We start from the raw sequence: 23,101 nt of genomic DNA on the forward strand, positions 1-23,101 counted from the left end.
TCCCTTTCCACATCCAGGACCCACAGAACTTTCCATGGTTTACCCCAGACGCTTCACATGCCCTGATTCAATCCATTGACAGCACGTCGACCCCGGTATACCACATCGATCCAATTCACTCTATTCCTTGCCCGCCTTTCACCCTCCTGCATGTTCAGGCCCCGATCACACAAAATCTTTTTCACTCCATCTTTCCACCTCCAATTTGGTCTCCCACTTCTCCTCATTCCCTCCACCTCCGACACATATATCCTCTTGGTCAATCTTTCCTCACTCATTCTCTCCATGTGCCCAAACCATTTCAAAACACCCTCTTCTGCTCTCTCAACCACGCTCTTTTTATTTCCACACATCTCTCTTACCCTTACATTACTTACTCGATCAAACCACCTCACACCACATATTGTCCTCAAACATCTCATTTCCAGCACATCCACCCTCCTGCGCACAACTCTATCCATAGCCCACGCCTTGCAAACAGAAAAACAGATGGATCTGTATGTGGCATTACTGGATCTGACGACATCATATGATAGGGTCAATAGAGATGCTTTGTGGAAGGTCTTATGAATATATAGTGTGGAAGGTCTTAAGAATACACAGTGTGGAAGGTAAGCTGCTTGAAGAAGAAGGAAGTTTTTATCAAGGGTGTAAGGAGTGTGTACGAGTAGGAAGCGAAGAGAGTAACTGGTTCCAAGCGAAGGGTGGTCTGCGTAAGGGAGTGTGATGTCACCATGATTGTTTAATTCATGAATGGGGTGGTGAGGGAGGTAAATGCTATAGTTTTGGAGAAAGGGGCAAGTATGCAGTCTATGGAGATGAGGGGGGGGGGGGCCTTGGGAAGTGAGTCAGTTGTTGTTTCCTGATGATATAGCTGTTGTCTGAGGGAAGGTGGCATCAGGAATGGATAACAGAAAACAAGTACGAATATGTACAGATTGGGGTGTCTGAATGTGTGTGGATGTAACCAAGATGAGAAGAAAGGAGACAGGTAGCATGTTTGAGGAAAGAAAGCTGAATGTTCTGGCTTTGAGTGAAACGAAGCTCAAGAGTAAACTGGATGAATGGTTTGGAAAAGTCTTGGCAGTAAAGTCAGGGGCTGGTGAGAGGACAAGAGCTAAGGAAGGAGAAGCACTACTCCTGAAGCAGAGTTGTGGGAGTAAGGGATAGAGTGTAAGGAAAAAAATTCTAGAATAATGTGGGTAAAACTGAAAGTGGATGGAGAGAGATGGATGATTACTGGTGCTTATGCACCTGGTCATGAGAAGAAAGATCATGAGAGGCAAGTGTTTTGGGAGTAGCTGAGCGAGTGTGTCAGTAGCTTTGGTGCCCAAGACCGGGCATTAGTGATGGGTGATACAAATGCGAAGGTGAGTAATGAAGCAGTTGAGGGTGTAATTGGTGTACATAAGGTATTCAGTGATATGAATGGAAATGGTGAAGAGCTTGTGGATTTGTGTGCTGAAAAAAGACTAGTGATTGGGAATACCTGGTTTAAAAAGAGAGATATGCATAAGTATACGTATGTGAGTAGGAGAGATGGTCAAAGGGCATTATTAGATTATGTGTTGAGTAATAGGTGTGTAAAAGAGAGAATCTTGGATGTTAATGTGTTGAAAGGGGCAGCTAGTGGGATGTCTGATCACTATCTAGTGGAGGCGAAGGTAAAGATTTGTAGAGGTTTTCAAAAAAGAAGAGAGAATGTTGGGGAGAAGAAAGTGGGGAGAGGAAGCGAGCTTGGAAAGGAGACTTGTGTGAAGAAGGACCAGGAGAGATTGCGTGTAGAAAGGCAAAAGGTGAGAGCAAATGAAGTGAGGGGAGTGGTGAGGAATGGGATGTTTTTAGGGGAAGCAGTGATGGCATGTGCAAAAGATGCATGTGGCATGAGAAAGGTGGGAGGTGAGCAGATTAGAAAGGGTAGTGAGTGGTGGGATGAAGAAGTTGTTAGTGAAAGGAAAAAAGAGAGGAATTAGGAAGATACTTACAAGGAAGCAAGGAAGAAGTGCAAATGACTGGGAGATGTATAAAAGAAAGTGGCAGGAGGTCAAGAGGAAGGGGCAAGTGTTGAAAAAGAGGGGAAATGAGAGTTGGGGAGAAAGAGGATCGTTAAACTCTAGGGAGAATAAAAAGATGTTTTGGAAGGAGGCAAATAACGTGCATAAGACAAGAGAACAAACAGGAACATCGGTGAAGGGAGCATGGGGGATGTGATAACAGGTGGCAATGAAGTGAGAAGGAGATGGAGTGAGTATTTTGAAGGTTTGTTGAATGTGTTTGATAATAGATTGGTAGATGTAGGGTGTTTTGGTTGGGGTGGTGTACTAAGTGAGGGGGTCAAGGCGACTAAAAGGGAATGGAGCGGGGGGCTGGAAATCCTCCCCTCTCGTTTTTCTTTTTTGTTTTTCTTTTTTTTCCAAAAGAAGGAACAGAGAAGGGGGTCAGGTGAGGATATTCCCTCAAAGCCCCAGTCCTCTGTTCTTAACGCTACCTTGCTATCGCGGGAAATGGCGAATAGTATGAAAGAAAGAAAGAAATATATACGTATCATGGTTAGATGCCTGAGGATTAGTGGAATGCATGCATAGTGCCACTTTCTAAAGGCAAAGGGGATAAAGTTGAATGTTCAAACTACAGAGGCATAAGTTTGTTGAGTAATCCTGGGAAATTGTATGTGAGGGTATTGATTGATAGGGTGAAGGCATGTACAGAGCATCAGATAGGGGAGGAGCAGAAGTGGAAGAGGATGTGTGGATCAGGTGTTTGCTTTGAGGAATGTGTGTGAGAAATACTTAGAAATACAGATGGATTTGTATGTAGCATTTATGAATCTGGAGAAAGCATATGATAGGGTTGATAGAGATGCTTTCTGGAAGTCTTAAGAGTATATGGTAAGGGAGGTAAGCTGTTAGAAGCAGAAGGAAGTTTTCATCAAGGAAGTAAAGCATGTGTACAAAGTAGAAAGAGAGGAGAGTGATTGGTCCCCAGTGAAGGTTGATCTGCAGCACAGGTGTGTGATGTCCCCATGGTTGTTTAATTTGTTTATGAATGGGGTGGTTAAGGAGGTAAATGCAAGAGTTTTGGAGATAGGGGTGAGTATGCAGTCTGTTAGGGATGAGAGGGCCTAGGAAGTGAGTCAGTTTTTGTTCGCAGATGACACAGGTCTGGTGGCTGATTCGAGTGGGAAACTGCAGAAGTTGATGACTGAGTTTGAAAGTGTGTGAAAAAGAAAGTCGAGAGTAAATGTGAATAAGATCAAGGTTATTAGGTTCAGTAGGATTGAGGGACAAGTTAGTTGGGATGTAAGTTTGAATAGAGAACAATAAGAGGAAGTGAAGTGTTCTAGATGTCTGAGAGTGAACTTAGCAGTGAAGGGAACCATGGAAGTGGAAGTAAGTAATAGGGTGGGGAAAGGTGTGAAGGTTCTGGGAGTGATGAAGAATGTGTGGAAAGAGAGGGTGCTACCTCAAAGAGCAAAAATGGGTATGTCCGAAGGAACACAAGTTCCAACAATATCACATGGTTGCGAAGTATGGGCTATAGAAAGGGTTGTACGGAGGAGGGTGGATGTGTTGGGAATGAAATGTTTGAGGACAATATGTGGTGTGAGTTGGTTTGATTGAGGTAGTAATGTAAGGGTAAGAAAGATGTCTGAAAGATAAGACAGCAGACTGTTATTCCAAAGAAATACAGGGTACATGTTATTGAGTTATCCCATTGTCCCTGCTTGTCTGGACATTTGCGAGTCAGGAGGATAAATGAGTTTTGGAAAGAGGGGCAAGTATGCAGTCTGTTGTGGATGAGAGAGCTTGGGAAGTGAGTCAGTTGTTATTCACTGATGATACAGCACTGTTGGCTGATTCATGTGAGAAACTGCACAAGCTGGTGACTGAGTTTGGTAACGTGTGTGAAAGAAGAAAGCTGAGAGTAAATGTGAATAAGAGCAAGGTTATCAGGTACAGTAGGGTTGAGGGACAAGTCAATTGGGAGGCAAGTTTGAATGGAGAAAAACTGGAGGAAGTGAAGTGTTTTAGATATCTGGGAGTGGATTTGGCAGCAGATGGAACCATGGAAGCTGAAGTGAAACATAGGGTGGGCGAAAGTTCTGGGAGCGTTGAAGAATGTGTGGAAATCGAGAACATTATCTTGGAAAGCAAAAATGGGTATGCTTGAAGGAATAGTGGTTCCATCAATGTTATATGGTTGCAAGGCGTGGGCTATGGATAGGGTTGTGCAGAGGAGGGTGGATGTGCTGGAAATGAGATGTTTGAGGACAATATGTGGTATGAGGTGGTTTGATCAAGTACATAATAATAGGGTAAGAGAGATGTGTGGTAATAAAAAGAGAGTGGTTGAGAGAGCAGAAGAGGGTGTTTTGAAATGGTTTGGTCACATGGAGAGAATGAGTGAGGAAAGATTGACCACGAGGTTATCTGTGTCAGAGGTGAAGGGAGTAAGAAGTGGGAGACCAAAATGGAGGTAGAAAGATGGAGTGAAAAAGATTTTGAGTGATCGGGGCCTGAACATGCAGGAGGGTGAAAGGCGTGCAAGAAACAGAGTGAATTGGAATGATGTGGTATACTGGGGACGACGTGCCGTCAATAGATTGAGCCAGTGCATGTGAAGCGTCTGGGATAAACCAAGGAAAGTTCTGTGGGGCCTGGATGTGGAAAGGGAGCTGTGGTTTCGGTGCATTATTACATGACAGCTAGAGACTGAGTGTGAACAAATGTGGCTTTTTTTGTCTTTTCCTGGCGTTACCTCGCACACATGAGGGGGGAGGTTTTTTTTTTGTGTGGCGGGGTGGTGATGGGAATGACTAAAGGCAGACAGTATGAATTATGTATATGTGTATATATATGTATATGTCTGTGTGTGTATATATATGTATACGTTGAGATGTATAGGTATGTATATTTGCGTGTGTGGATGTGTATGTATATACATGTGTATGTGGGTGGGTTATCCCATTCTTTCGGCTGTCTCCTTGTGCTACCTTGCTTACATGGGAGGCAGCGACAAAGCAAAATAATAATAATAATAATAATAATTTTTTTTTTTTTTTTTTTTTTTATACTTTGTCGCTGTCTCCCGCGTTTGCGAGGTAGCGCAAGGAAACAGACGAAAGAAATGGCCCAACCCCCCCCCATACACATGTATATACATACGTCCACACACGCAAATATACATACCTACACAGCCTTCCACGGTTTACCCCAGACGCTTCACATGCCTTGATTCAATCCACCGACAGCACGTCAACCCCGGTATACCACATCGCTCCAATTCACTCTATTCCTTGCCCTCCTTTCACCCTCCTGCATGTTCAGGCCCCGATCACACAAAATCTTTTTCACTCCATCTTTCCACCTCCAATTTGGTCTTCCTCTTCTCCTTGCTCCCTCCACCTCCGACACATATATCCTCTTGGTCAATCTTTCCTCACTCATCCTCTCCATGTGCCCAAACCACTTCAAAACACCCTCTTCTGCTCTCTCAACCACGCTCTTTTTATTTCCACACATCTCTCTTACCCTTACGTTACTCACTCGATCAAACCACCTCACACCACACATTGTCCTCAAACATCTCATTTCCAGCACATCCATCCTCCTGCGCACAACTCTATCCATAGCCCACGCCTCGCAACCATACAACATTGTTGGAACCACTATTCCTTCAAACATACCCATTTTTGCTTTCCGAGATAATGTTCTCGACTTCCACACATTCTTCAAGGCCCCCAGAATTTTCGCCCCCTCCCCCACCCTATGATCCACTTCCGCTTCCATGGTTCCATCCGCTGCCAGATCCACTCCCAGATATCTAAAACACTTCACTTCCTCCAGTTTTTCTCCATTCAAACTCACCTCCCAATTGACTTGACCCTCAACCCTACTGTACCTAATAACCTTGCTCTTATTCACATTTACTCTTAACTTTCTTCTTCCACACACTTTACCAAACTCAGTCACCAGCTTCTGCAGTTTCTCATATGAATCAGCCAACAGCACTGTATCATCAGCGAACAAAAACTGACTGACTTTCCAAGCTCTCTCATCCACAACAGACTGCATACTTGCCCCTCTTTCCAAAACTCTTGCATTCACCTCCCTAACAACCCCATCGATAAACAAATTAAACAACCATGGAGACATCACACACCCCTGCCGCAAACCTACATTCACTGAGAACCAATCACTTTCCTCTCTTCCTACACGTACACATGCCTTACATCCTCGATAAAAACTTTTCACTGCTTCTAACAACTTGCCTCCCACACCATGTATTCTTAATACTTTCCACATAGCATCTCTATCAACTCTATCATATGCCTTCTCCAGATCCATGAATGATACATATAAATCCATTTGCTTTTCTAAGTATTTCTCACATACATTCTTCAAAGCAAACACCTGATCCACACATCCTCTACCACTTCTGAAACCACACTGCTCTTCCCCAATCTGATTCTCTGTACATGCCTTCACCCTCTCAATCAATACCCTCCCATATAATTTACCAGGAATACTTAACAAACTTATACCTCTGTAATTTGAGCACTCACTCTTATCCCCTTTGCCTTTATACAATGGCACTATGCAAGCATTCTGCCAATCCTCAGGTACCTCACCATGAATCATACATACATTAAATAACCTTACCAACCAGTCAACAATACAGTCACCCCCTTTTTCAATAAATTCCACTGCATTACCATCCAAACCCACTGCCTTGTGGGCTTTCATCTTCCGCAAAGCTTTTACTACCTCTTCTCTGTTTACTAAATCATTTTCCCTAACCCTCTCACTTTGCATACCACCTCGACCAAAACACCCTATATCTGCCACTCTATCATCAAACACATTCAACAAACCTTCAAAATACTCACTCCATTTCCTTCTCACATCACCACTACTTGTTATCACCTCCCCATTAGCACCCTTCACTGAAGTTCCCATTTGCTCCCTGGTCTTTTTTTTTTTTTTCTTTCATACTATCCGCCATTTCCCGCGACAGCGAGGTAGCGTTAAGAACAGAGGACTGGGCCTTTGAGGAAATATCCTCACCTGGCCCTCTTCTCTGTTCCTTCTTTTGGAAAATTAAAAAAAAACATCTTTTTATTCTCCCTTAAATGTAATGATACTCTCTCACCCCAACTCTCATTTGCCCTACATTCCCTACACTTCCATGTAATCTTTCATTTACCTTCTTTCATATTCCTTCCGGCATTTTTTCTAATCAAACTTCTCTCTTGCTAACATTTTTACCTCTACATTCTTCCTTACACCATACCTCCACTCCTCCTTGATCCTCATCCCCACAAGATCTGCTAAATGGTCAGAGTCTCCAAAGAATTCTCTCACAACTCTAGTATCTAGTACAACCTTTCTCAATCTTTCATCCACTGCCACATAGTCAATGAAAGCCTTTTGCTCTTCTCCTCTATCATTCCTCATCCATGCATATCTGTAGGTCATCTTGTGCTGAAAAAGGTATTTGCAAGGAATAAACCCCTCTCAGCACAAATATCCACAAGATAACTTCCATTCTCATTTACTCCAGGCATATATACTCACAGGTGCATATACACATACCCATGCATACTTCACAATCCTAATCTTTCCTTTCACCAACACTATTCTTGATCCATTCCATCCATGCTCTGTAACACCCTCCCACACTCTTGGTGTTAGCAGAATTGCACATGCTTCTTTCCCTCTTTCCTGATCATTTTTCACTCATTTCCTTCTATACCACAACTCCTTCCATGCCCTCCCGTAACTTGCATTCATCACTTTCATTTTCACTCCTCACGCCCTGCACAAGGATATGGGTTTCCCCAATCCCCAGTACATCCACACTACAACTTTTAAACCTTTCCACAAGCTCCCTCCTCTTACTTTCACCAGTCATCCCATTCACATTCAGTGCCATCACCCTCAATCACTCATCTCTTTTAACCCTCCGCATAACTGGTAGACTCCAGTGCCACTTGTTAGCCTTCTGTGCCTCACCCTTGACAGGTTACTGGCAGATGGCAACTCCAGTACAGTATTTTCAGAGGCAGCGAGACTCTGTCAAACTGTCAAAAAAACAAATAAAGACAGCACACCTCATATGTTTGTCTAAATTTTAAAGGATTACCCTAATGGAGTTCACCTCTAGGTCACGAGAAGATGGGGTGAGACTTGGATACTCTAGTAAAACTAGGGTATCCCCTTGAAGAACTGAAACTCAACAACTTCCCCCAATTATAATCTTTTTAATTTTCACAGTAGCAGAACCTCCTACCTCACTGGCTGTAATACTTAATCCACAAAAACAATCTCAGCTTTTTCTAATTTCATCTATAGCACTAATAACCCCATTCTTATTACCAGAGTTTGGTTGCATGTGAAGGTGAAAGGGCAGATGAATAATGTGATCATCATACTGTAAGTTACAATTCTGGGTAGAATTTTGAAGCAAACACTAATTTTTTTTTTTTTTTTTTGCCGCTGTCTCCCGTGTTTGCGAGGTAGCGCAAGGAAACAGACAAAAGAAATGGCCCAACCCACCCCCATACACATGTATATACATACGTCCACACACGCAAATATACATACCTACACAGCTTTCCATGGTTTACCCCAGACGCTTCACATGCCCTGATTCAATCCACTGACAGCACGTCAACCCCGGTATACCACATCGATCCAATTCACTCTATTCCTTGCCCTCCTTTCACCCTCCTGCATGTTCAGGCCCCGATCACACAAAATCTTTTTCACTCCATCTTTCCACCTCCAATTTGGTCTCCCACTTCTCCTCGTTCCCTCCAACTCCGACACATATATCCTCTTGGTCAATCTTTCCTCACTCATTCTCTCCATGTGCCCAAACCATTTCAAAACACCCTCTTCTGCTCTCTCAACCACGCTCTTTTTATTTCCACACATCTCTCTTACCCTTACGTTACTTACTCGATCAAACCACCTCACATCACACATTGTCCTCAAACATCTCATTTCCAGCACATCCACCCTCCTGCGCACAACTCTATCCATAGCCCAAGCCTCGCAACCATACAACATTGTTGGAACCACTATTCCTTCAAACATACCCATTTTTGCTTTCCGAGATAATGTTCTCAACTTCCACACATTTTTCAAGGCTCCCAGAATTTTCGCCCCCTCCCCCACCCTATGATCCACTTCCGCTTCCATGGTTCCATCCGCTGCCAGATCCACTCCCAGATATCTAAAACACTTTACTTCCTCCAGTTTTTCTCCATTCAAACTTACCTCCCAACTGACTTGACCCTCAACCCTACTGTACCTAATAACCTTGCTCTTATTCACATTTACTCTTAACTTTCTTCTTTCACACACTTTACCAAACTCAGTCACCAGCTTCTGCAATTTCTCATATGAATCAGCCAACAGCACTGTATCATCAGCGAACAAAAACTGACTGACTTTCCAAGCTCTCTCATCCACAACAGACTGCATACTTGCCCCTCTTTCCAAAACTCTTGCATTCACCTCCCTAACAACCCCATCGATAAACAAATTAAACAACCATGGAGACATCACACACCCCTGCCGCAAACCTACATTCACTGAGAACCAATCACTTTCCTCTCTTCCTACACGTACACATGCCTTACATCCTCGATAAAAACTTTTCACTGCTTCTAACAACTTGCCTCCCACACCATGTATTCTTAATACTTTCCACATAGCATCTCTATCAACTCTATCATATGCCTTCTCCAGATCCATGAATGATACATATAAATCCATTTGCTTTTCTAAGTATTTCTCACATACATTCTTCAAAGCAAACACCTGATCCACACATCCTCTACCACTTCTGAAACCACACTGCTCTTCCCCAATCTGATTCTCTGTACATGCCTTCACCCTCTCAATCAATACCCTCCCATATAATTTACCAGGAATACTTAACAAACTTATACCTCTGTAATTTGAGCACTCACTCTTATCCCCTTTGCCTTTATACAATGGCACTATGCAAGCATTCTGCCAATCCTCAGGTACCTCACCATGAATCATACATACATTAAATAACCTTACCAACCAGTCAACAATACAGTCACCCCCTTTTTCAATAAATTCCACTGCATTACCATCCAAACCCACTGCCTTGTGGGCTTTCATCTTCCGCAAAGCTTTTACTACCTCTTCTCTGTTTACTAAATCATTTTCCCTAACCCTCTCACTTTGCATACCACCTCGACCAAAACACCCTATATCTGCCACTCTATCATCAAACACATTCAACAAACCTTCAAAATACTCACTCCATTTCCTTCTCACATCACCACTACTTGTTATCACCTCCCCATTAGCACCCTTCACTGAAGTTCCCATTTGCTCCCTGGTCTTTTTTTTTTTTTTCTTTCATACTATCCGCCATTTCCCCGCGACAGCGAGGTAGCGTTAAGAACAGAGGACTGGGCCTTTGAGGAAATATCCTCACCTGGCCCTCTTCTCTGTTCCTTCTTTTGGAAAATTAAAAAAAAACATCTTTTTATTCTCCCTTAAATGTAATGATACTCTCTCACCCCAACTCTCATTTGCCCTACATTCCCTACACTTCCATGTAATCTTTCATTTACCTTCTTTCATATTCCTTCCGGCATTTTTTCTAATCAAACTTCTCTCTTGCTAACATTTTTACCTCTACATTCTTCCTTACACCATACCTCCACTCCTCCTTGATCCTCATCCCCACAAGATCTGCTAAATGGTCAGAGTCTCCAAAGAATTCTCTCACAACTCTAGTATCTAGTACAACCTTTCTCAATCTTTCATCCACTGCCACATAGTCAATGAAAGCCTTTTGCTCTTCTCCTCTATCATTCCTCATCCATGCATATCTGTAGGTCATCTTGTGCTGAAAAAGGTATTTGCAAGGAATAAACCCCTCTCAGCACAAATATCCACAAGATAACTTCCATTCTCATTTACTCCAGGCATATATACTCACAGGTGCATATACACATACCCATGCATACTTCACAATCCTAATCTTTCCTTTCACCAACACTATTCTTGATCCATTCCATCCATGCTCTGTAACACCCTCCCACACTCTTGGTGTTAGCAGAATTGCACATGCTTCTTTCCCTCTTTCCTGATCATTTTTCACTCATTTCCTTCTATACCACAACTCCTTCCATGCCCTCCCGTAACTTGCATTCATCACTTTCATTTTCACTCCTCACGCCCTGCACAAGGATATGGGTTTCCCCAATCCCCAGTACATCCACACTACAACTTTTAAACCTTTCCACAAGCTCCCTCCTCTTACTTTCACCAGTCATCCCATTCACATTCAGTGCCATCACCCTCAATCACTCATCTCTTTTAACCCTCCGCATAACTGGTAGACTCCAGTGCCACTTGTTAGCCTTCTGTGCCTCACCCTTGACAGGTTACTGGCAGATGGCAACTCCAGTACAGTATTTTCAGAGGCAGCGAGACTCTGTCAAACTGTCAAAAAAAACAAATAAAGACAGCACACCTCATATGTTTGTCTAAATTTTAAAGGATTACCCTAATGGAGTTCACCTCTAGGTCACGAGAAGATGGGGTGAGACTTGGATACTCTAGTAAAACTAGGGTATCCCCTTGAAGAACTGAAACTCAACAACTTCCCCCAATTATAATCTTTTTAATTTTCACAGTAGCAGAACCTCCTACCTCACTGGCTGTAATACTTAATCCACAAAAACAATCTCAGCTTTTTCTAATTTCATCTATAGCACTAATAACCCCATTCTTATTACCAGAGTTTGGTTGCATGTGAAGGTGAAAGGGCAGATGAATAATGTGATCATCATACTGTAAGTTACAATTCTGGGTAGAATTTTGAAGCAAACACTAATTTTTTTTTTTTTTTTTTGCCGCTGTCTCCCGTGTTTGCGAGGTAGCGCAAGGAAACAGACAAAAGAAATGGCCCAACCCACCCCCATACACATGTATATACATACGTCCACACACGCAAATATACATACCTACACAGCTTTCCATGGTTTACCCCAGACGCTTCACATGCCCTGATTCAATCCACTGACAGCACGTCAACCCCGGTATACCACATCGATCCAATTCACTCTATTCCTTGCCCTCCTTTCACCCTCCTGCATGTTCAGGCCCCGATCACACAAAATCTTTTTCACTCCATCTTTCCACCTCCAATTTGGTCTCCCACTTCTCCTCGTTCCCTCCAACTCCGACACATATATCCTCTTGGTCAATCTTTCCTCACTCATTCTCTCCATGTGCCCAAACCATTTCAAAACACCCTCTTCTGCTCTCTCAACCACGCTCTTTTTATTTCCACACATCTCTCTTACCCTTACGTTACTTACTCGATCAAACCACCTCACATCACACATTGTCCTCAAACATCTCATTTCCAGCACATCCACCCTCCTGCGCACAACTCTATCCATAGCCCAAGCCTCGCAACCATACAACATTGTTGGAACCACTATTCCTTCAAACATACCCATTTTTGCTTTCCGAGATAATGTTCTCAACTTCCACACATTTTTCAAGGCTCCCAGAATTTTCGCCCCCTCCCCCACCCTATGATCCACTTCCGCTTCCATGGTTCCATCCGCTGCCAGATCCACTCCCAGATATCTAAAACACTTTACTTCCTCCAGTTTTTCTCCATTCAAACTTACCTCCCAACTGACTTGACCCTCAACCCTACTGTACCTAATAACCTTGCTCTTATTCACATTTACTCTTAACTTTCTTCTTTCACACACTTTACCAAACTCAGTCACCAGCTTCTGCAATTTTGAAGCAAACACTAATACATTTTGATATTTCCATCTCCAACAGGGTAACAATCTGATGTGAAATATTTTCACTTCATCTGAGGTCTCAAACACAGTTGCATAATGTATGATAATAATAGACATCAGAGATAGATACTGTACCTGTTAGATATCTTCTGCGTTCGACTCTTAGCAACACTATCCATTTTTGCCACTCGAGCACGAAGGGGACCTGGAGAATTAACTGATCCTGGTGTTCCACCACGTTCAATACTGCTACTTCGCTGATAGTCTCGTAAAGCCTGAGAAAGTAAAATCAAATTATAATTAATGAAAATCTACAAGTAAAGCAGTAAAAAAAAAAAAGGAAGGATGGTTAGGAAGATAGGAATGAAAAAGAGGAAAATGGCTGGGTGACATGAATATCTGGCAGGGTCAATATAACAGAGTATGTCATTATCGAATAATTAGGGATCTGTAATTAAGTTTAAAACAAAACTTAAGACAAAAATAAATATAAAACAGTAAAAAAGGAATAAAGAATCAACAATGAGCTTGTAAAATGCATGTTTATAAGCCAGACCCTTCACCTGCAATCCATTATGTTGCTCTCCTTACAAAATCATCTAATTCATGTTGGTGAGGAGGCAAGTGAACATATGACAAACAATGCCAAAGTCACATCAAATGTACGAAAAAAAAAGTAATGATGGTAAATGACTGGAGCCTTAAAAAATATCCTGGTATGCCACATGAAAAAAATCAGCAGAAAGTGCTGTAATCAACTGCTGAGCCAAAAACTTCCTTCCTGCCTGTGACATCATGCTAATAAAGCTCCACAGCTCTTTTGCCCCCTCGATCAAATATCATTGGTCAACTGGAGGACACCAAGTCTTATAGGGTAGACTAGGTAACACATGAGGTGTCCAGCCAAAAAATACGCTTTTTATAAGCTCAAAGCCAACCTTTTGAACTAACTCTTTTACCTACCCTCTATCACGTCACATTACCACAGCAGTGAATAGGGAAAGAGAATTTATATAACAGAAATGAATATGCAATTACCAATACCATGTGAAGACAACTCCATGGTACAGGTATCCTTTTAGAAAATATTTGTAAGTATGCAATTTGGAACTTGATGAAAGCTTACTCTATCACACTTTTTGTAAGTTAATAAAAGAGCCATATAAACTAGTGAGTGCTCATTTGAATTTCTCAGAGAAGATATCAGAGGGCCTGCTGGTTACTTACATGTTCCCTCCTAGTATCATCTGTGTATATACTCAAGTAGGTCAGATGTGTGTAATTACTCTTACTTGACCATAAGTTTGCTGTCGTGCACTATGGATTCTTGTGATGATAAAAATGTGCAAATGAATCACCCTGGGCTTTTGGTTAAAAAAGACTAGTATAAAAAGGCAAGGCTAGAAAACAAGATACAACTGATAAATTATGCTGTGCATGTGCTAAGGTAATCATCAATTGCATCCAACAGCCCATAAACACAGTATATGACAATGACCCAAATCATGACAGAAGCATTAAATGCTCCCCCAAACTTCATTTGGTCAAGCAATGTGATCTTGGAAGTATGATCTACAGCTCCTCATGAAGCATGAAGTAATATGATGAAAAGCATAAGTTTTTCTTATAACTATTACTGTCACATAATACTGATCATACATTCAAATCTATTTCATACCCTTTACAAAAGAAACTTCAGATTATGATGTTTATATATTTCTATATCTATCTATCTATATCTCTGATGCCTGTTCCCTCCTGGAACTCCCTCAAAGGGGTGGCTACGACAATAGTCTCCATAACTAATGAACTCCACTGCCGCTTCTTAGCCTTTAATGCCTCACCCTTAACAGGCCACTGGCAAAGGGCATCTCCACTCCAGTGTTCTCAAGAGACTCTTACCTAGTGCTTGTACTGACTCCTACCTAATGTGTCTTTTTTTTAACCTATTTCCAATCGTTAGAATGTAATAATAAAAAGCTAACTACTGAGAGGAAGAGGGGATACTAACTACATGTAGATAGTGAAACAATTTATTAATTGGAGGTGTGTAGGTCAATAAGAGGAAGCAAACATCAGATTGCAAATAGCACAGATAGAAGTAAGGAGAGATCACTGATAGCTCAGAAAAGTGATTCAAGTTATCCATGCCCCCCAAACCCCAGTAGAACCCCATTACACACACCATCCAGTGCAGCTCGATGGACAGGAGTAGCAGGCTTACCCTACTGAGATGTCTACTTTTTCCGCCTCATCAAATGCCCTCGGGAACTGGTACCTGCCAAAGTAGCCTTGGGGGAACAACCAGATCCCATCCCCCAAGGATGCACAAAGGGGACCCAAGGACCAGCATTAGATGTTACAGGCAGGCTGTCCAATCCTAACCTGTGCTCTTGGTCCAGGTAAGAAAGCCCTGACCCCAAGGGCACTTACACTCCCCTGACTCCATGCACCACACCAGTTCAAAGTAGCTAACGTGACCCGCACAGAGTCTTTTCTGATTAATTCCCATATGCCCTGTTGGACTTCCGGGATACCACAATAGCTGCACTTATATTCATGTGGTGTTGACAGTGCAAAACAAACTCAAGAGACTTGAGTGTTAATGATAACAGTCTCTGTGCCTTTGGAAGTCATAATGTCTGGCTTCCTAAAGGACCCTACAATGGAGATACAAGGCTCACAAACCACATCGTATCCCTTCTGTCTCAATCAGCTGGCCACAAAGTTGCTGATATCATTATGTTGCTTTATCCTACCCCAGTTGGTATGTGGGCATACTTGAGCAATATGCCCAAGCATGCTGGGTTTGTATCATGTGTCACAGAGGTTGGAGTTCTTGGGTCAGCCTCTTGCAGCCCTCTCGGGAGTAGGCAGTGTACCAGCCCTCACTTGGATGGCCCTAACATAATCACTGCTCATGAGAAGATGAGTCCCACTGGTAACCCATCTGATTACTTAAGGTACGGCTGCAGATGGAGCGAGACCCTTCCTATCACAGGTGCTGACTAGATTCAACCTCTATGTGCGAAGACGTTCATTTCTATTGCTTGCCTGCCAGCCAGCAATGCATGCAGGGCATAACCAACTCTAATTTCTTCCCAATTACAGGTTCCCATACCACTGCCTGAATTACAGGGTCAGACAAGGTGAGCAATTTTTCGAATGTTTGTTAAGCTAGACAATTGAGATGAAGTCGGGAGTCCCAAGCCTACCATCACCCGCTGCCAAGTGGAAGTATGCACAGGGTGCGTCACAAGGCAGATGAAGCCAACGGTGAACCACCGTCCGCACTTACCTGTCTATGTGTACCAGCTGTGCCTTATAAACTTCCCCCAGCACCAGGCAATGAATGAGCCTGGGCACGAGATGGTCAATGAGGATTGTAATCCTCTGCTGGGGTTTTAGAGGAGCTCTGGTGATGTTGGATATCCCCTCTTCTAGCGGGGAAACATAGGACAGTCGCCTGCCTCCAGCCTCAACGACAATTCCAAGGTACTTATGGTTGTCCTCAGCATCCATGAAGCCAATAGCAATGCAGAAGACTTGGAACGTTCTGTTCTTGTTGACATACCAAACCTTGCATCTGCCATCAATCTCTATGCTGAGGGTCTAACACTTACCCAGATTCATCTGAAGGCCCCCTCATGCGAGAGTCTCTGCCATGATGTCAATTGTCTTTTGCAGACCAGTCGCTGTCTGCACCATCAGAATCAAGTCATAATCAAACACAAGTACTGATAATTTTTGTCTCCAAACCCAACCCCCACACCTGATTCCTTAACTCTTGCAATTCCTTCATCAATCACAAGGTTAGAATGAATGGGCGAAAGGAGGTTGCCTTGTTTGACCCCATGAGTCATATAGATCTTTTCCGACATTCCCCACTGCTTTTAATGTGGTTAAGGCTCGGTCATACGTCGACATAACGTATGCTCTGACTGGCGCTGGAATCTCCTTCTGCGACATGGCCTGCTTGATAGTGCTATGATTAACAATATCAAATGCTTTAGCCATGTCAAGGAATGCCAGGTGCACAGCATGGGACTATGCCTGAGAACAACCAATTATCGCGTCCAGAATTGTGAGGTTTTCGAGGCATCCATCCACAGAAATGAATGCCTTTTGAGCTCCAACGATCTGGGCGATGCTGGTAATGCAGATGCTAATGATTTCATGTAGTAGACGGACTACGGCACACAAGATGGTGATTGGCCTGTAGTCCTTTAGCTGTGTTTGGTTTGAAACTTTAGGTATCAATACCGTTCTGTTTGCCCTGAGTGGTTCAGGCAGTGTAGTGGTAGCAATACACAGATTGTACATCTTGCAGAGCACCTGCGGTGGGATGGACTTCAGAAGTTTCGTATCCATTCCATCGGGACCGGGGATGGATGTTTTGGTGGTTTTATGGTAGTGTGCTACCTCGCCCAGTTATAACCTCTGCTAGGTGTTCACTATATGAGTCAAAATCAGTGACAAGCCATCTGTCAGGCTTGACGAGGGGTTCCCAAAATGGATAGGGGATTTCCAGCCCAACCAAAGTTGGCAGTACCTCCCTGTCACCTTTGAGGACCTGTCCAGAGGCCAGCGACTAATTCTTTCTGTAAAGCCGCTGTACTTCTTGTTACTGCTCTCTGTGGAGATGGTTACCACATAAAGGGGTCCCGTCAGTTTGGTGTCCATTGCCCTTGCCGGTGTGTTGTCTTGGTCTGTCCTCACCATGATCTTGATGGTCAAAAGGTGCACCACAGGAGCTGACCAACTTTTGGGCATGTTTTGTAGCCACCCTGATGGCAAAGAGGCTGTCCCCTTGGAGCAAATGTCCAAGGGCAGCATTTAGCACTTCCTCACCCCACACTGAGTTGTGGATCCAAGCCCTAGTTTGTCCATAAATGACAGTCTGCAACATCAGAAGTAACGAATTGGAGTTGGGGACCCTATGGAGCATTGTGGACAGATAAAACCGTGGGGCACCCTCCATCAGGAGCAGCAGGTTCCTCCCCCTTGAGGACAACTCTCTCTCCCACATTGGTGGAGCCTCTCCCACCGGAGTTAGCATGCATGCACCCAATGGGATAAGTTTCTGCCTCCAAAGTAACACTCTGTGAGTTACCTCCTCTTGTCACTGGGACATGTCTCCCATTCGACACACTATGCGCCACCTCCCCTTCACTGGTCTCATGGAGCGGATTAACTTCCAAGAGCAACTCCTGTATGTGGAACTTATATGACACTTTCTCAGAAGGCCCTTTATTGCCTCTACCATCCAGCAAGGTACAATAGCCTGTAACTGCTGGTTCACACCCTGAACAGCAACCAGAGAGGGACCAGCCGCCACTGTCACTTCTGCTCTAGCGAGGAGCTCAATCTCCTTGTCAAACCACTTTTCCTTAGACAGGACATGCCTGTATGCCAACTCCAGGTAGAAGGAGTTGGCATGAGCCTTGTTTTCGTGGACCCTATGGCCCCAGAAGTTGGCAAAGGTGAACCCACAATGTGGGCAAGTGGAGGAACGGTCATCAGCCACTCCCCCTTTACTTGGGATGGCACCCAACATACCAACAGTGGATGGCATAAAGTTCCCGAAGGAATCTGTTTAGACGTGACAGGTGCTACAGAACAAAGACCCATGACAAGGGTAGATATCCCGGAAAGGTTCACACACAACTATTGCCCAAAGGAAGCAGAGGACTGTGGTCAGATGATGGAGGCTGCCGCTGTGTTCAGTCCTTTTGAAGCCATCCTTTGGCAGCTGACCCTGCTGTACCTGTAAATGCAGCTGGTCAACTCCCAACTCTCAGCTGTTGGGTGGCTAATACTGCATCACCACCAACAAAGCTAGGGTTAAGGTGTTGCAATCGTACACATTACTTGGCTGTGAAGCTTCATAAAGAGTTCAATGGCTTGTTGCAACCCTCTAAGAGAATTTCTACCTAATACTCCTGCCTAATGGACCCCCTTCCTGCAACTAGTCAGTAAAATCGAGGGTTTACTGTATATGTGGAAAGGTTGACAAAGAGGATATATGAGTCAGAGGTGGAGGAACACGGAATAGTGGGAAGCCAACTTGGAAACAGAAGGATAGAGTGGAAAAGATCTTGAGCGATCGGGGCCTGAACATGCAGGAGGGTGAAAGGCATGCATGGAATAAAATGAATTGGAAGGATGTGGTATACTGGGTTGACATGCTGTCAATGGACTGAACCAGGGCATGTGAAACATCCAGGGTAAACCTTGGAAAGGTCTGTGGGGTCTGGATGTGAATAGGGAGTTGTGGTTTTGGCGCATTACACATGATATTTACAGAATGAGTGTAAGCAGATGAGGCCTTTTTTTTTTTTTTTTTTTTGGTCTGTTTCCTGGTACTACCTCATTGGTGCATGGAATGGTAATGCTGTTTCCTGTAGAGCAAGGTGGTGTTGGAAATGGATGAGAGTGAGTGAGTACATGTGTATATATGTACATGTGTATATATGTACATGTATGTATATGTGTATGTATATGTATGTTGGAAAAGATTACAATTAAGTGTGTGATCTAGTAAATTCCTTCTAATCCACAGGGAAATGAAACATGATTTGTTCCTGGTGCACTTCTGTGTAACAATCTCACCATCAGGGGAGATACAAGAAAGAAATATAACAGTCAGTTGATATACAAGGAAGACAGGAGGAACAATATGGTTTCATAAGTGGCAGAGGATGTGTGGAATAGGTGCTTGCATTGAAAAATGTGTGTGAGAAATACTTAGAAAAATGGATGGCTTTGTTATTCATTTTATATCATATTGCATTATACTTAACCGCTGTCTCCCGCGTTAGCAAGGTAACACAAGGAAACAGACGAGGAATGGCCCAACCCACCCACATACACATGTATATATACAACGCCCACACTTGTACATGTACATACATCTCAAAGTATACATACATATACCTACACAGACATATACATATATACACATGTACACATCCATACTTGCTGCCTTCATCCATTCCCATCGCCATCCTGCTTTGTTTTTTCTTTTTTTTTTTTATACTTTGTCGCTGTCTCCCGCGTTTGCGAGGTAGCGCAAGGAAACAGATGAAAGAAATGGCCCAACCCCCCCCCCATACACATGTATATACATACGTCCACACACGCAAATATACATACCAACACAGCTTTCCATGGTTTACCCCAGACGCTTCACATGCCTTGATTCAATCCACTGACAGCACGTCAACCCCGGTATACCACATCGCTCCAATTCACTCTATTCCTTGCCCTCCTTTCACCCTCCTGCATGTTCAGGCCCCGATCACACAAAATCCTTTTTCACTCCATCTTTCCACCTCCAATTTGGTCTCCCTCTTCTCCTTGCTCCCTCCACCTCCGACACATATATCCTCTTGGTCAATCTTTCCTCACTCATCCTCTCCATGTGCCCAAACCACTTCAAAACACCCTCTTCTGCTCTCTCAACCACGCTCTTTTTATTTCCACACATCTCTCTTACCCTTACGTTACTCACTCGATCAAACCACCTCACACCACACATTGTCCTCAAACATCTCATTTCCAGCACATCCATCCTCCTGCGCACAACTCTATCCATAGCCCACGCCTCGCAACCATACAACATTGTTGGAACCACTATTCCTTCAAACATACCCATTTTTGCTTTCCGAGATAATGTTCTCGACTTCCACACATTCTTCAAGGCCCCCAGAATTTTCGCCCCCTCCCCCACCCTATGATTCACTTCTGCTTCCATGGTTCCATCCGCTGCCAGATCCACTCCCAGATATCTAAAACACTTCACTTCCTCCAGTTTTTCTCCATTCAAACTCACCTCCCAATTGACTTGACCCTCAACCCTACTGTACCTAATAACCTTGCTCTTATTCACATTTACTCTTAACTTTCTTCTTCCACACACTTTACCAAACTCAGTCACCAGCTTCTGCAGTTTCTCACATGAATCAGCCACCAGCGCTGTATCATCAGCGAACAACAACTGACTCACTTCCCAAGCTCTCTCATCCCCAACAGACTTCATACTTGCCCCTCTTTCCAAAACTTTTGCATTTACCTCCCTAACAACCCCATCCATAAACAAATTAAACAACCATGGAGACATCACACACCCCTGCCGCAAACCTACATTCACTGAGAACCAATCACTTTCCTCTCTTCCTACACGTACAAATGCCTTACATCCTCGATAAAAACTTTTCACTGCTTCTAACAACTTTCCTCCCACACCATATATTCTTAATACCTTCCACAGAGCATCTCTATCAACTCTATCATATGCCTTCTCCAGATCCATAAATGCTACATACAAATCCATTTGCTTTTCTAAGTATTTCTCACATACATTCTTCAAAGCAAACACCTGATCCACACATCCTCTACCACTTCTGAAACCACACTGCTTTGTATATGGCATTTATTTATCTGGAGAAAGCATATGATAGAGTAGACAGAGATGTCTTGTGGAAGGTCTTAAGAATAGACGGTGTGGGAAGAAAGCTGCTTGAAGCAGTGAGAAGTTCATAATAAGGGTGTAAGACGTGTGTACAAGTAGGAAGAGAGGAGAGTGGATGGATCCTAGTAAGGTTGGTTTGTGGCAGGGATGTGTGAAGACACCATAGTTGGTTAATTTGTTTATGGATGAGGTGATGAGGGAGGTAAACACTAGTCTTTGACAGAGAGATGAGTATGCAGTCTATAGAGGATGAGAGGGACTGGGAAGTAAGTCAGTTGTTTGCTGATGATACAGCACTGGTGGCAGATTCATATGTGAAACTGCAGATGTGGGTGACTGAGTTTGGAAGGGTGTCTGAAAGGAGGAAGTTGAGAGTAAATTTGAATAAGAACAAGTTTATTAGGTTTAGCAGCACTGAGGGGCAGGTTAGTTGGGGGTGTGAGTTTGAATGCAAAAAAATTGGAGAGCTTTGCATGGAATGGAACCATGGAAGTGGAAGTGAGTCCTAGGGCAGGTGAAAGGGTGAAGGTTTTGGGAACATGGTAGAATGTGTGGAAAGAAAGAATGTTATCTGGAAGGGTAAAAATGGGTATGTTTGAAGGTACAGTGGCTGCAACAAAATGATATGGATGTGAGGTATGGGCTATAGATGAGGATGAGTTGAGGAGAACAGAGGTTTTGGAAATGAAATGTTTGAGAATATGCAGTTTGCGGTGGTTTGATCAAGTAAGTAATAAAAAGGTTAAAGGGAAGTGTGATATCAAAAATAGTGTGGTTGAGAGACCTGAAGAGGGTGTGCTGAGATGGTTTGGACATATGGAGAAAATAAGTAAGGAAAGACTGACAAAGAGGATATACGTCGGAAATGGAGTGGACAAAGGAGAAGAGGTAGACGAAACTGAAGATGGAATATTGGAGTGAAAAAGATTTAGAGTGATCATGGCGTGAACATGCAGGAGGGTGAAATGTGTGCATGGGACACAGTGAACTGAGACAATGTTGTCAATGGATTGAACCAGGGCATGTGAAGTGGCTGGAGTAAACCATGGAAAGGTCTGTGGGGCCTCATTGTGGATGGGGAACTATGGTTTTGGTGTATCACTTATGACAGCCAGAGGATGGAATTGAGTGAATGCAGCTTTTTTTCCTGTTCTTGGTTCTACCTTGCTAATGTGGGAAATGGCAATCAAACATGAAAAGAGAAAAACATAAGTATAAGTGGGTGAGTAAAAGTGATAGGAACAGTCATCGCTGGATTATGTACTGACTGACATGTGTGTAAAGGATAGACCCTTGGATGTGAATGTGCTGAGAGGGATAGATGGTGGGATGTTTGATCTTCACTTAGTGGAGGTGGGGGTGAAGATATTTTAGGTAAAGAGGAAATGACATGGGTGAAAAAAGGGTGCTGAAAGTGAGTGAGCTTGTAAAAAAAGGCCTGTATGAAGATCCCGTGAGAATGAGTATAGAATGGGAAATGAAGCTAGGGTAATGGGTGAGGAATGAGAGGTATTCATGGAAGCACTAATTACATGTGTGGGAGAAGTGTATTGCATACGGAAGGTGTGAACAGGTAAGAAAAAGTAGTAAGTGATGGGAAGATTGCATTAAGATGCTTGTGAAAGAGGATAACCTTTCTTCATAGACTAACCATCAAAAAATACAATAGCATAGACTGGAATAGATAAAATTCAGAAGTCTCTGCTTTCTTTCCTGTAAAATTTCATTGTTTTTTCCTTCAACAATGCAAGGTAAAAATACTACTCTTCATCCTGATGACAATTTTTGTTGAAGGGAAT

At 43.2% G+C, this 23,101-nt stretch overlaps 1 protein-coding gene across 5 annotated transcripts in view; it reads right to left on the reverse strand.

Annotated features, from left to right (window-relative positions):
- Exo70 (exocyst complex component 7) overlaps nt 1-23,101 on the reverse strand; it is a 129,774-nt gene that overhangs the window by 70,145 nt on the left and 36,528 nt on the right. For all 5 annotated transcript variants that reach the window (XR_011713630.1, XR_011713631.1, XR_011713629.1 and 2 more), the window contains exon 6: nt 12,965-13,104. Coding sequence is in view for 2 of the 5 variants with exons in the window: in XM_071669118.1 (XP_071525219.1) it covers nt 12,965-13,104 (140 nt within the window). In the remaining 3 variants the exon portion in view is untranslated. The remainder of the gene's footprint in view (nt 1-12,964; nt 13,105-23,101) is intronic.

The sequence above is a fragment of the Panulirus ornatus genome, chromosome 13 (assembly GCF_036320965.1).
Source record: "Panulirus ornatus isolate Po-2019 chromosome 13, ASM3632096v1, whole genome shotgun sequence".
NCBI lineage: Eukaryota > Metazoa > Arthropoda > Malacostraca > Decapoda > Palinuridae > Panulirus > Panulirus ornatus.